Below are 13,171 nucleotides of genomic sequence, written 5' to 3'. Positions count from 1 at the left end.
ATCAACGCTTCTAGTTTATGTTATGATTCTAGTTTATGATTTCACCTCATCTCTAAATACATAGAGTACCCACTTACTTACTCGGGCCTGAATTTTCCATTCACACTGAAAACTGATATATGCAAGTAAGAGTTTCATTGTTAGTACTTCAGACATGGAATCATAGAGACGGAATGAACTTTAGATTATCGTCCTATTCAGCATCGCCTGAAGCACGGAAAATTCTCCTAGACATGTTCCCCTCTGGGTGAACACTGACAGGGTGCTATAACTTAACATGTGTCTGTTTCACCTTTGAATTGTTCTTATTATTAGAGGCATCTGCTCTTTAAGGAAGAACCCCACTCATTCCATTCCAACCAGGTGAGAATCTAATGCTCCCAGAAAAGAAAAAAAAAAAAAAATAGGGAGGAGGAGAGAATCCTCTTGTTCTCCCACCTGAGCGAGATTTCCCTTAGTCCAATTGAAATCCCTTGTGCCTGTTTTAAATGGTTTTTTTTTTCTTTTTTTTTCCATGTTTATTTTTATTTTTGGGGGGACAGAGAGAGACAGAGCATGAACGGGGGAGGGGCAGAGAGAGAGGGAGACACAGAATCGGAAACAGGCTCCAGGCTCTGAGCCATCAGCCCAGAGCCTGACGCGGGGCTCGAACTCACGGGCCGCGAGATGGTGACCTGGCTGAAGTGGGACGCTTAACCGACTGCACCACCCAGGCGCCCCCTTGTGCCTGTTTTATAACAGAACTACTCTCCTGGGTGGCTCAGTTGGTTGGGTGAGGGGCTCTAGACTTTGGCTCAGGACATGATCTGGAGGTTTGTGGGTTCAAGCCCCACACCAGGCTGTCCACGCTGACGGCGGGGAGCCTGCTGGGGATTCTCTCCCTCTCTCTCTGCCCCTCCCCCGCTCTCTCTCACCTCTCTCCCTCTCTCAAAATAAATAAACGCAGCTCACTTTTAAACATAAAATTAAAAAGAAAAAATAAAAAAGAACTAGTCTAAGCAGGGCCTGCAGATCTGCAGTGTCAGCATCACCCAGCAGCTTGTTAGAAATGCAAATTCACCGGCCATAGCCCAGAGCAACTGAACTGGAAAATATGAGGGTGGGGCCCCAGAATCGGAGATTCAAGGGAAGGCATCACCGCTATGAAATGGAAAACAGCTGGCCACTGTCTGCATCTCTGCATACTTCAAAATAGTGTCACTACGCACTTTCTCTCCAAATAATCTCACCACTCTACCTCAATTATTTTATTTTGCCGGCCACGTGGTCATCCCCGCATCCCACATGTGACAAACAGGTGAGGGCACAGGGATAGAACGGTCCCACATTCCTCCAGATGTTATCACTCTGAGGCACAAAGAGAAAAACAGCTCCAGGTGACCGCATTAGAAAACCCCTTTCAGAAAAGCCACAAGCAGTTTAATTTCCTTTAAAGCTTAGCCGGAAAAGATGTTCGTGGTGTGCGACCCCACCTGGGCTGGGCGGCAGTTCTGTGCACCGTGGGTGTGGGGCGGAGGGGGAGCCGGCCGAAAGTGAGCGGAGGATACTCGGAGTCGTGTTTTGAGCGGTTGCTTGGGTAGTGTTTATCTTGCTATTCCAACACACACACACACACACACACACACACACACACACACACTCAGTTTCTTGTCCTGAAAGGGGAACCCTGTATTTTGTAGACAAAGAGTCGCAGAAGCAACTTTCGAAGGAAAAAAAAAAAAAAACCCGAACAAGAGAAAGAAAAAAAAGAAAAAGGCTTCGCGCAATCCCCCCAGAGGGCAAAGAACCGCGCTGTTTGTCCTGTAACTCGGCAACACCCTGGGCGAACGGCGCTGCCTGTATCTTCTGCGGTTTTTCTTGCTCTTCTCCGCGCGGGCTCACTTCCACTCTCGGAACACCCCAGAAGTGCAAATTCAGGCTGGGCGGCCGCGGGCCCCAGCTGCAGGGGATCCCGCCCCAGCGTCCCGCTCAGCCCCTTCCTCCACACGCGGGCCAGCAAAGGGGCGGGCTCACGCGGCCCGGGCGCTGCGCCCCGCACGCGGTAGGGGTCGCTGCTCGGCGGCGCGCGCTCCTACCGCGGAGAAAAACGGGGCCGGGCTGCAGGAGAAAGGAAACCTGCCCGGGACGCGGCGGCGGCCGGGACGGAGCGAACGACGAGAGTTCACTTTTGCTCGGGTGTCAGCGCGCGGCGGCTGCAGCGAGCGCTGACCAGGGAGCATCGCGCGAGCGGGTCGCCCATCTCGGGGCGACCGGGGGAGGGCAGCGAGAGGCCGGATACGAGCGCGCCGGCGGGGCGCGGAGCCGGCGAGCCTGGCTAGCGAGGGGAGCCGCGGGGGGCGCGCCCCGGGCGGGCCCCCGGAACAGCGCAGGATGCCCCACGAGGAGCTGCCGTCCCTGCAGAGACCCCGCTATGGCTGTAAGTACGCCGGGTGCGCGGGGCTTCCGGCGGCCTTGGGGAGACCCCTCCCCGGGGAACGCGTTGGAGAAGCCGAGGGAGCCGGGTGCGTGCCGCGGAGGGAGCCGGAGGGCAGCAGCTGTGTGGCTGGCAAAGTTGGGAGCTGGAGTTGCAGAAGGTAGTGAGCGGCGTCTTCCCGCTCTCCCCGCAATTTTCAGATCCTCAGGGGCAACCCCAGTCTTGTGCCCGGAAAACCCCGCCGGGGCGCGCGCAGGCAGTGCTGAGTCTGAGCTCTGGGACGGGCCCGGTTGTGCGTTTAGGGGTATCAGGTGAGGAGCCCTTGGAGCTCCGGGCCGCTGCCGGCTCGGACCAGGGGGTGGCGTAAGGGACTGGATTGTTCCAACTCTGAAGGAAAGTTTGCCGTGGCTACAGGTGGGCACCGCGAGTACTGCGCCCACGCACTCTACCGGTGGCAAAGTCGGTTCTCCTGGAACAGCTCTCCTCCTACCTTGCTCCCTCGAGCTGCACGTGAGCTGAAAGAGCCAGTTTGCGCCCCATTGGCGTGAGTCCTTTTCTGCTGCTGCTGAAAGGGGCACCTCCGGGCCCAACCCCTCTGTTCCCTGCTGCCCTGTGACCCCTGCCAGGACTGCCATGGGGAGAGGACGCAGAGCTAGGCTCCCCAGGATCCGGTCGGAGCCCGTGTGACTTGAACGAGATGGTGTCGATTTACTCAGCCAGGGGCTGCTGCCATCGGAAAGAGGTTGCTTTGGCGGATCGTGAGTAGATGGAGCCAGATTAGCACCAACCACGTGGCTTCGTGTACAGAGTTCAGAGTCTTGGCTAAACATGCCAGGAAGTATTTCCTTTAAAACAAACAAAAAGTTGGCGTCCATCGCAGGCCCTGTCAGTGAACCCATGGCCGAAGACCACTGGTTAATCTTTTGCCCTGGGTGGCCTTGGGGTAGAGGAATCAGGTTTGGGTGAAGGTGGTGATACCTGCTGCAGGGTTGTTTTGTGCGCTTGGGAGGGCGGGGTGGGAGGGGAGGAGTTAACGTGTGTAAGTTCTTTCTCCCCATTAGTCTTGGAATGGAGAGTTAGAGATAGGAAGTTAGTTTTGCCATGTGACCCGTTTGGTGTATGGCAATGAGGAAGAAGCCTGAGGAGCCAGCTGCAGACTCCGTACAGCAGGGAAATGCATTAAATAACGCGCCAGGACTCGGTTCTTTGCAGCCTTAATGACACTGTAGTAAAGCACACAGACGGCAGAGCTCCTTGGATTCGAGGAGCCATGCTGTGGTCATTCAGTGTGTGTGGTGTCACCCACAGGTTGGTGAAAGCCTCTTATTTATGTGACAAGCTCTCGGAGCATATGGTAGCTTCACTGTGTCAAATTATAAGACGACCCCGTTGTGGAAACTAGGCAAATAGAGCCCCCCCCCCCCCCCGCAATGGCTTTGGATGCACATTTTAAAGCATGATGTATTTGGTGGGTCATCTCTCAGGAGTTCAATGTGCGTGCAAAGTTGGAGTGAATGAAGTGCGTTAGTGTAACGTTTTCACATGCAGAAACAGATGGATCTGTGATGGTGCCTGATTTTCATCAAATAGACCTGTGGACCTAGCCCACGTCAGAAACGCAACCAAGGAGGTTCAGATCCCACAAGCATGAAGAACATGCCACACTGCCACTTTGTTTTGTTTTGTTTTAAATGTTGATTTATTTTTGAGAGTGACAGAGACCTAGCACGAGTGGGGGAGGGGCAGAGAGAGAGGGAGACACAGAATCCGAAGCAGGCTCCAGGCTCCGAGCTGTCAGCACAGAGCCCGACGCAGGGCTCGAACTCACGGACCGTGAGATCATGACCTGAGCCACCCAGGCACCCCAGCCACTTTCTTTGGAAATAATTGTTCCATTTCTCGCATGAGTCTGGTGTAATGGAGTGGGGTGCCACCTGTTGGAAACACTCCCATTTGCCTTCCCCCAGCTCACAAAGTGCTGGCGTTGTTTGGTCATTGACTAAAAGTGTTTGATAGTTTCTAGACTTTAAAAAAATTTTTTTTTAATGTTTATTTATTTTTGAGACAGAGAGAGCATGAGCGGGGGAGGGTCAGAGAGAGAGGGAGACACAGAATTGGAAGCAGGCTCCAGGCTCCAAGCTGTCAGCACAGAGACTGACGCGGGGCTTGAACCCATGGACTGTGAGATCATGATTTGGGCCAAAGTCGGACGCTCAACCGACTGAGCCACCCAGGCGCCCCAGATAGTTTCTAGACTTTATGGTCACCCTAAAATATTCAGACTTCAGTAAAATAGGCTGTATGTCATTAACATGAACATTTCTTTATTTTGCTGCTAGGCTCATGAATGGTTGTACGCTCATAGTTTCTTTGAAAAAATCTAGTTGAATATACCTCCGTGTTAGTCAATGTTAAGGAACACTCATTATTCATGCAAAAGGAGACTCTCTGATGTATTAGAATACATCATCTCTGGTGGTGGTCTGATTTTGGGGCTCTGTCAACATGAGACTGCAAACAGTGCTGTGAGCTCCTTAGAGGAAAGCTGGCAAAGGAATGAAGGAAAATGCACTGTCCTTGGTGTGTTGATTACAGAATTGTGGCTCTTCTGGTTTCTGAGTTTGGTGAATACAGGTTTAGTTTAACAAAACCTCAAACTATACCGAACAGGTATTACCCCTGACATTAAATGAACAGAATAGGGCACCTGCGTGGCTCAAGTTTAGCAACTGACTTTGGCTCAGGTCATGATCATGCAGTTCGGGAGTTCAAGTCCCCATTGGGTTCTATGCTGACAGCTCGGAGCCTGGAGCCTGCTTCAGATTCTGTGTCTCCCTCTCTCTCGGCCCCTCCCCTGCTTATGCTCTATCTCTTGAAAATAAATGATAAATTTATTTGATACATTGTTGTAATTTAACTTCCAGTACTGTACATTCTGAGTAAAAGGTATTTGAGACTGGACTTTGTGAACAACTTTTTAGTAGTTGGTATTAAACTTGTTTTAGGTGTATTTTTTTGTTCTGCCATCTCTCTTCCTCTTGAAATGTCATTTAATTTAGTAATATTTGTACAAAGTTAATTCACTGAACTCAGGGCTGTTTTCCACCAGGCTGAGTGTGGGTAAAATACCACATAGTAAGTTGCACTTGAGGGGTTTCTCAATGAGTGTCCATGAAGGCACTCGTCTCGGATTTCGGACATGAAAGATAGCTGAAGTCTTTTTGATTGGCACATGGGAGCCCGGAATTAAAATTAAATCATTTTTCCGTTTAATCCCTGCTTTTCCACTTTGGCCACCTTCTCCTGCAACCTATGAAGTTATTTTGTATCCTGTGAATACCGAACAAAGCTGAAATTCCAGCTCATTCGTGTAGTGCTGCAGGGAATAAATGGCAAAAGGGAAAGGTGGAAATTGCTTTCTACTTTATTTTTTAATGTTTATTTATTTTGTGAGAGCGAGAGTGAGAGCGAGAATGCAGGGGAGGGGCAGAGAGAAAGGGAGAGAGAGAATCCCAAGCAGACTTTGTGCTGTCAGCATAGAGCCTGATGCCGGGCTCAGTCCCACAAACTGTGAGACCATGACCTGAGACGAAATCAAGAGTCAGATGCTTAATTGACTCAGCCACCCAGGTGCCCCAGCTTTACTACTTTAGAACCAGAATGTTGTACAAGATAACTAGGGTATCTTTTTACACTCAAAACCAAATTTAAGTGACACTGATGGGTAGGCATGATTTGCAAGTAATTTTTGTGCTCTCGTAATGAACGATAATGAATTAGCCAAAATAATTGTCAAAACACACTGCCACCATGATCTGTCAAAAGTTTTGTTCCAGTTACTTGAGAGTTAAGAACGTCACTGATAGCAAAAGATGACCCTGCGCTCTGATGGTCTCAGAGCTGATACCAGTCAGCGTTTAGGTACTTACTATGTGTGTGGGGGGGAGGGGTAGTAATCAATGTGTTTTTGGCAAGCACTGTGGTTTTCTACCCTCTGCAGACTTCTCTCATGAGAAACGTCCTAAAACGAATAGTTGTCGGTGTTACCCTGTTTCTTTGAGAAAATGCAACAGGAGCTTAGCAGAAGCGTGTGCCAGCCGAAGGTGTGCTGGGGTGGGGGTGGGGCTGTTCTGGCTGATGCGGTGAACGTTTTGTTTGTTTGTTGGATAATGCTCTTGTTTCAGCAGCGAGATTTCTAAATCACCTGGTAGCTGGAGTACTGGGGTGGGTAACAAGACAAAAAGTCAAGTTATTCCTTCATGGGCTATTTGTTTTGATTGAGTTTTGCCAAAGGATCTTCAAGGTCAACAGCCAAAGTGTGGTTTTAGTATGCTTTTAACTTTAATTACACGTGTTTGTTAGCCAAAATGACTTGTTTGGGAGAGTTTAAGCTTGTAATACCAAGGTTGTTTTAGAATTTAGTATTTAGGGGTTAGTTAACCCCCTTTTTTCTCTAGGGAACCATTGGTTTGCCGTTGCCCCTTACCCTCCCGCTAGGCAAGCTTTTTAACAACTTGCTTAAAAGTCTACTATGCAAACAGTTCTGATGCACCAAGTCTTCGTGGTAACCAGTGGAGAAACAGAGTCCACTCGACTTCTGTTGGCTGGTCAGCTATAGTTCCACAGGGCAGGCACTTGAGCATGGGCATTCAGGTTGTGCACTTGGCAAGAGCTGGTTCTTCTCATGAGCACTTGTTACCACCTGCTTATTAGTACCTTTGAGAGGGCCAGCGGTCTCCCCATTTCACAGAGGAGCTGAAATCCAAGATAACGTCTCAAGGCCACACAGCTGGCTGGTGACCCCAACTTGACAGCTGGTGTTACCAGGGCCTGAAGGCTTTGCTCAGTGGCTCTTGCCAGTTTGTCTTCTCTGAATTACTCATAGGGGTTCCACCTCTTTTTCTTTCCGGTGTGTCGTGATTTTATCAAAGTCACCAAACCTGTAGCTATTTGGCTAGTGTGCTCTTCTAAAAGTAGATGCACGGTGAGGCGACTGAGTGGCTCAGTCGGTGTATGTCTTACTCTTGATTTCAGATCAGGTTATGATCTCACAGTTCGTGAGTTTGAGCCCCTCACTGGGATCTGCGCTAGCGGCATGGAGCCTGCTTGGGATTCTGTGTCTCCCTCTGTCTCTCTGCTCCTTTCCTGCTCATACCCAACCTCTCTCTCTCTCTCAAAATAAATAAACCTTAAGAAAATGAAAAAAAAAAAGTAGATGCATGGTATTGTCTAAACTGGATTTTGTTTCCTCCCCACCCTTAAGAAAAGCATACAAGAATACCTGAGCTTTTTTATAGAGCGTGTCCAGACTTCATCAAAGGATTTTATATATGTGTAGAGACCTCGCATCTGACTGTGAGGCACTAAAATGAAAGAACAGTTTTTCCATAATACAGAGGTATGCTCCAGTGAATCCAAATAGGATAATTTGTAAAATGCACTTTTATTATGTATACTGGCCATGCCTTAAAATCCGGGGTTGATGAGAAATCAGGCAGAAGTTTGTGATGAGGTGACTGATAGGTGAGCCAGACTTGTTCACTTGACTGTTAATAGTTTATTTCTCCCTTGAAAGGCCGAAGAATGGCGTCTGTGAAATGGCAAAAGGTTTGGGGTGGAGTAGATGTGGGTTTGAATCCTTATTTGGGCACTAACTGCTTGAGTAGCCTTAGGGTTTTCTCCTGTACCTCGGAGGGTGGTGGTTTATATTCCTGTAACGGTGGCTGATGTGGTTTCTGGCACACAGCACGAAACGTGTGGTGGTAATTTCCATTAACAGGGCACCTACTAAGTACAGCAGGTTCAGATGAAAGGAAAATGACAAAGATGGGCACAGCCTGTGAGAACCTGGAAGATAAAGACTGATGCTTATACTTCTGTTTGTGCACTTACTAGTTCTGTGGCAGGGAAGACATCAGGGTGGATTAGGATGGGGCAACAGGCAAGCTTCACGAATTGTGAATTTGAACAAGACGTTGAAGGCGGGAGGTAAAGGTGAAAGGCATCCCCCTGTATTTGTTGTGTGGGTAGTTTGTGTGGGGTTGAAGCTTAGGTTGTAGGATAGATGTTGGGGCAGGGTGGTGTAGCTGGAAGGGGATTTCTCAAGGAATCCTTTCTTTGTGGGCACCAATGGGCAATTAGAGCTGTCTTGAAAAAAGTAGCTTGGGTACACTTTTTTTTTTTTTTTTTAACTTTCCAGTAAATTTGGAGAGGGGAGTGGCCCAGTGAAGTGGAGAATTGTGGGAAGGCTGGGGGTGATTGGAGTGCCTGGTGCTGGAAGCTGCGGGGGTCCGGTGAAGTCTGTGCACGTGGGCATTTGGGTCCCCTGTGTCTGCTGCTCGCAGATGCCCACGCCATGCTTCTAGGTTTGGGGATGCCTACGGATGGGGTCATTTATCAGATGGTTTGGCTCAGGACAGGACCGAGGATGCTGCGTGAGGATGATACGTATGGTACTGAAGGCATTCAATGAATCCAGAGGCAGGTAGACGCGGACCTTATGGGGCCCTGACTGACTGTGGCCCGGGAAGTGCACAACTAACTCTAAACCATGGCAGAAGGTAAATTCTCTGAGATGAGGTGAGAAGAGTATCTTGACAACAGCAGGGTTTCTGTCACTTATTTTTTTTTTAACGTTTGTTTATTTTTGAGAGAGAACGTGCGCACATGGCAGAGCAGAGGAGGGGCAGGGAGAGAGAGAGGCAGCGAAAGAATCCCAAGCAGGCCCTGTGCTGACGGCAGAGAGCACAATGCAGGGCTTGAACTCAGGAGCCCTGAGATCATGACCTGAGTTGGAGCCAGATGCTCAACTGGCTGAGCCCCCAGGTGCCCCTTTCACTTCTTTTTTTTTTTTTTCCTCATTTCCTCCATTACTTGGGACAGTTGTTACTTTTCAAATTTCACTAGAGATATAGTGCCTTCAAATGACCAGCATCCCAGTTGGGTTGAAAAATGGCTAATGGAGCACTCTCAACAATAGCCAACTTGTGGAAAAAGCCTAAATGTCCATCAACTGATGAATGGATAAAGAAATTGTGGTTTCGGGGCGCCTGGGTGGCGCAGTCGGTTAAAGCGTCCGACTTCAGCCAGGTCACGATCTCGCGGTCTGTGAGTTTGAGCCCCGCATCGGGCTCTGGGCTGATGGCTCAGAGCCTGGAGCCTGTTTCCGATTCTGTGTCTCCCTCTCTCTCTGCCCCTCCCCCGTTCATGCTCTGTCTCTCTCTGTCCCAAAAATAAATAAACGTTGAAAACAAAATTAAAAAAAAAAAAAAAGAAATTGTGGTTTATATACACAATGGAGTACTACGTGGCAATGAGAAAGAATGAAATATGGTCCTTTGTAGCAACGTGGATGGAACTGGAGAGTGTGATGCTAAGTGAAATAAGCCAGACAGAGAAAGACAGATACCATATGGTTTCACTCTTATGTGGATCCTGAGAAACTTAACAGAAACCCATGGGGGAGGGGAAGGGGCAAAAAAAAGAAAAGAGGTTAGAGTGGGAGAGAGCCAAAGCATAAGAGACTCTTAAAAACTGAGAACAAACTGAGGGTTGATGGGGGGTGGGAGGGAGGAGAGGGTGGATGATGGGTATTGAGGAGGGCACCTTTTGGGATGAGCACTGGGTGTTGTATGGAAACTAATTTGACAATAAAGTTCATATAAAAAACCCCCAAAAAGAAAAATGGCTAATGGAAAATGGCTGACCCCACGTTTCCAGTTGGTTTGTAGGTTCAGAGATGTAACTAAATTCCAAGTGGACTCTCTTTAATGTTACAATCCTGGATTGGGCCGTGTGTGCCCATGTGCCTGAAAGGAGCTGACCGCTGTTCCTCCTGTCAGTGCAGTGGTTTGCAGGGAGCAGTTTCTGGAGAAGCAACAGGAGTAGAGCATCACTGGGGGCCGGCCGAGCACCCTTGCAGCAGAGCCTTCTAGGTGATTCTGTTGCACTGCTCAAGGGCCAAGGTGAAAGAAACGACGTTCCTAATATGCAGTTACCCCCCTTACAGCGCCTGCAGGTTTTTGTGAGATAAGTGTAAACACATGGGTACAATACTGAAGGTTTTACTTGTTCCTCCTGTGTTTGATTTGAGCACACACCTGCACCACACGCAAATCCAGGCATTGGTTTCTCTCTAAGTTTGTGTTTATATTATAGGATTTATTTGGGTCTGTCTTTAAGGTTTATTTCCTCTCTTCTAGGAAACAAATGTGATGGGGAAGATCAAGTCCAAAATCTCCACTGAGGAGATAGGGAGGTCCACTTCGCAAGGATTTCTGGGTGGAGGCAGTGCTTTTAGGAGCCACTGGGGAGGCTGAGGGAGCTGGCAAATCTTTCTGTGTAAAAGGGAGGCCCCAAGCTGGCAATTCCGGGCTCTGATACTTGCGGGGGCTCCTGGACAGTAAGGTTTGAAAGATGTCCTCTTCCTCTTTCTCTTCAGAACAACTTGAAGTATTTTTTATTCACTTATTCACAGTTTTTTTCTTTAAATTTTCAATGTTTATCTCTTAAAATTTTTTTTTAACGTTTATTCACTTTTTTATAGAGAAAGAGTGTGAGAGGGGGTGGGGCAGAAAGAGAGGGAGACACAGAATCCGAAGCAGGCTCCAGGCTCCGAGCTGTCAGCACAGAGCCCAACGCGGGGCTCATACCCACAGACCGCAAGATCATGACCTGAGCGGAAGTCAGACGCTTAACCGACTGAGCCACCCAGGAACCCCAACAGTTTTTAGAACAGTTGAACATGCTGGCCGAAATATCATTTGCTAGGCAGAAGTGGTCCCAGGGAAACTACAGATGTGTTTATTTTGCTATTGATTACCGACAAGAGTATATATTCCTATGATTGCATTTTTTGCTTGGGATCCCCACAGATGACTTCTAGTTATTCTCCTTTTGCTATCCATTGCTATCAGACCTTTGAAGGAAGACCTTTTTATATCATTAAAAAAATTAAGGTCAATTAGTTCCTGGTAACTTTCTCCATGCTCATATTTTTATTTGCGGGTGTGATTTCACTCTTAACGTCAACCCATTTCCTTAGTCCTCTCCATCTAAAAGGACTTGATTTGCAAGAGATAGAAGCAACATATATTTCAAATACTTAAGTAATGTTTATGTTCATTACCTAGCTGGGAGCCTGGTGCGGTGGCACTGAGAAAATGTTCAATAAATATTTGCTGCTATTACTGGTTTTGCTTCAAGTGTCTGTACTGTACTGTTTCTCTAAAGGAGGAACTTGTTTTTCTTATCTGTTAAAGATCATTTGAGCAGCTTTCAAGTGGCAGGCAAATGTTTAATGTTTAGATTTGTTTTTATACTCTGGAACCTTGGCGAGTTATTTTAATTTCTGTATGCCTTAATTTCCACAGTTGTAACATGCAGGTGGGACGGTCCCTGCTCAGAGGGTTAAGTGATTTAATACACGGGAACGTACCTGGTCAGAATGTGCCCCTGTAGAGGCAGCCCTTGACTGTTGGGCAGGGGGTGAGGCTGATGGTGGTTCCCCCTCGTCGCTACTGCCCCTTGCGTTTCTCCTCACCTCTTTGCCCTTTTCTCTCCTTAACAGAAAGTGGGCTTCACCTCCTGGGCCCAGGGCCGCCTGGCTGGCTCAGTGGATAGAGCCATGCAACTCTTGATCTTAATGTCGTTAGTTCGAACCCCATGTTGGGGTAGAGTTAACTTGAAAAAAATCATGGGCCCATACTCTGTTGAAAGTTTATACTCACGAGAACATGCTTTAGTTATCTGTATGGAAATTGAATGAAATCTTACTTCAGGTGGAGATCAAATTATCCTTGTTTGTGTATGTGTAAGAAATCCTAATGCACGTTGTTCCTGTTTGTAAATCAAGTTGGATGGGGATTGGCTTCCTGCACTGTACTTTTCTGTCATCTCAAAAAAAGATTGTGGAGTTGTCACTCACACACTTGAGTGAGGAACTCTGCAGTTACTAAGCATCCTGTTGTCTCTTTTCGGGTCCAGTTGATTGTTGCTACTGCTGCTGGTTTGAAAGCCCAAGTGTTCATGATGGAAACATACCCTGATGGGAAGGAGTCACTTGAAATAAGTGTTAGCCTTTTGCCTGGTTCACATTGTAGAGTTTGACTAGCACTAGCAGGGTCTACCTAGTGCTATGGGGGTTCAGAAGGGAGGTGAGGAGGTGGATTTGTCTGACACCCCTCAGGCCTTCCTGCCTCTAGAAAGTTAGCGAAGCTTAAATTCATGGGTCCAGTGAAGCTCACCCACTAGGTATAACCTGGGATGTGTGTTGGAGTTGTGAGAAATCAACAATCTAGGCTGTTTCCCACCTTGGCACTTGCAGATTATTCTTCATTCTGCTCCCCTCTTCTACCAGGCTTTTGATTCTAGCATGTTTCATATAAATGTTTTCTATCCCCCCTCTACTCCTCACTGTCCCAAAAAGAGACCGTTGAGACCAGCTAGAATTAATTGACTCCTCCTTGGCCATTGGGTGTGTCTGCCCTGGGCTGACTGAGTAGGCTTCCTACAGGTGAGGTAAGGGGGCTGGGAGGTGTTGGTCATAAAGCCAGCCATACAGGGTAGGAGTTCTCCTTTCAGCCCCTGCCCCGCCAAACTGTGCTACCCCATAGAAGATCCAGGAAGGTGGCTTCCCAGAGCTTTGCTCCTACTGAGCGCTTACAAGTTTGTCTGAGAAATGGTCGTTTCAGAGCTAATACAAACATGCTTTAGCTTTTTTCCTGAGATTTATTTTCAGAGATTTATTTTCCAAAGGGA

The 13,171-nt window shown here is 48.0% G+C and overlaps 1 protein-coding gene across 1 annotated transcript in view; it reads left to right on the top strand.

Annotated features, from left to right (window-relative positions):
• Positions 1-2,073: 2,073 nt before the first annotated feature.
• The window catches only part of IQGAP2 (IQ motif containing GTPase activating protein 2), a 298,102-nt gene continuing 287,004 nt past the window's right edge, over positions 2,074-13,171 (top strand). The window contains exon 1 of the mRNA XM_040450363.1: positions 2,074-2,416. Within this exon, the coding sequence (XP_040306297.1) occupies positions 2,371-2,416 (46 nt within the window). The 5' untranslated portion in view covers positions 2,074-2,370. The remainder of the gene's footprint in view (positions 2,417-13,171) is intronic.

The sequence above is a fragment of the Herpailurus yagouaroundi genome, unplaced genomic scaffold, assembly GCF_014898765.1.
Source record: "Herpailurus yagouaroundi ecotype Mexico unplaced genomic scaffold, PumYag 29, whole genome shotgun sequence".
Classification (NCBI taxonomy): domain Eukaryota; kingdom Metazoa; phylum Chordata; class Mammalia; order Carnivora; family Felidae; genus Herpailurus; species Herpailurus yagouaroundi.
This window is presented reverse-complemented; position numbering and strand designations above follow the sequence as displayed.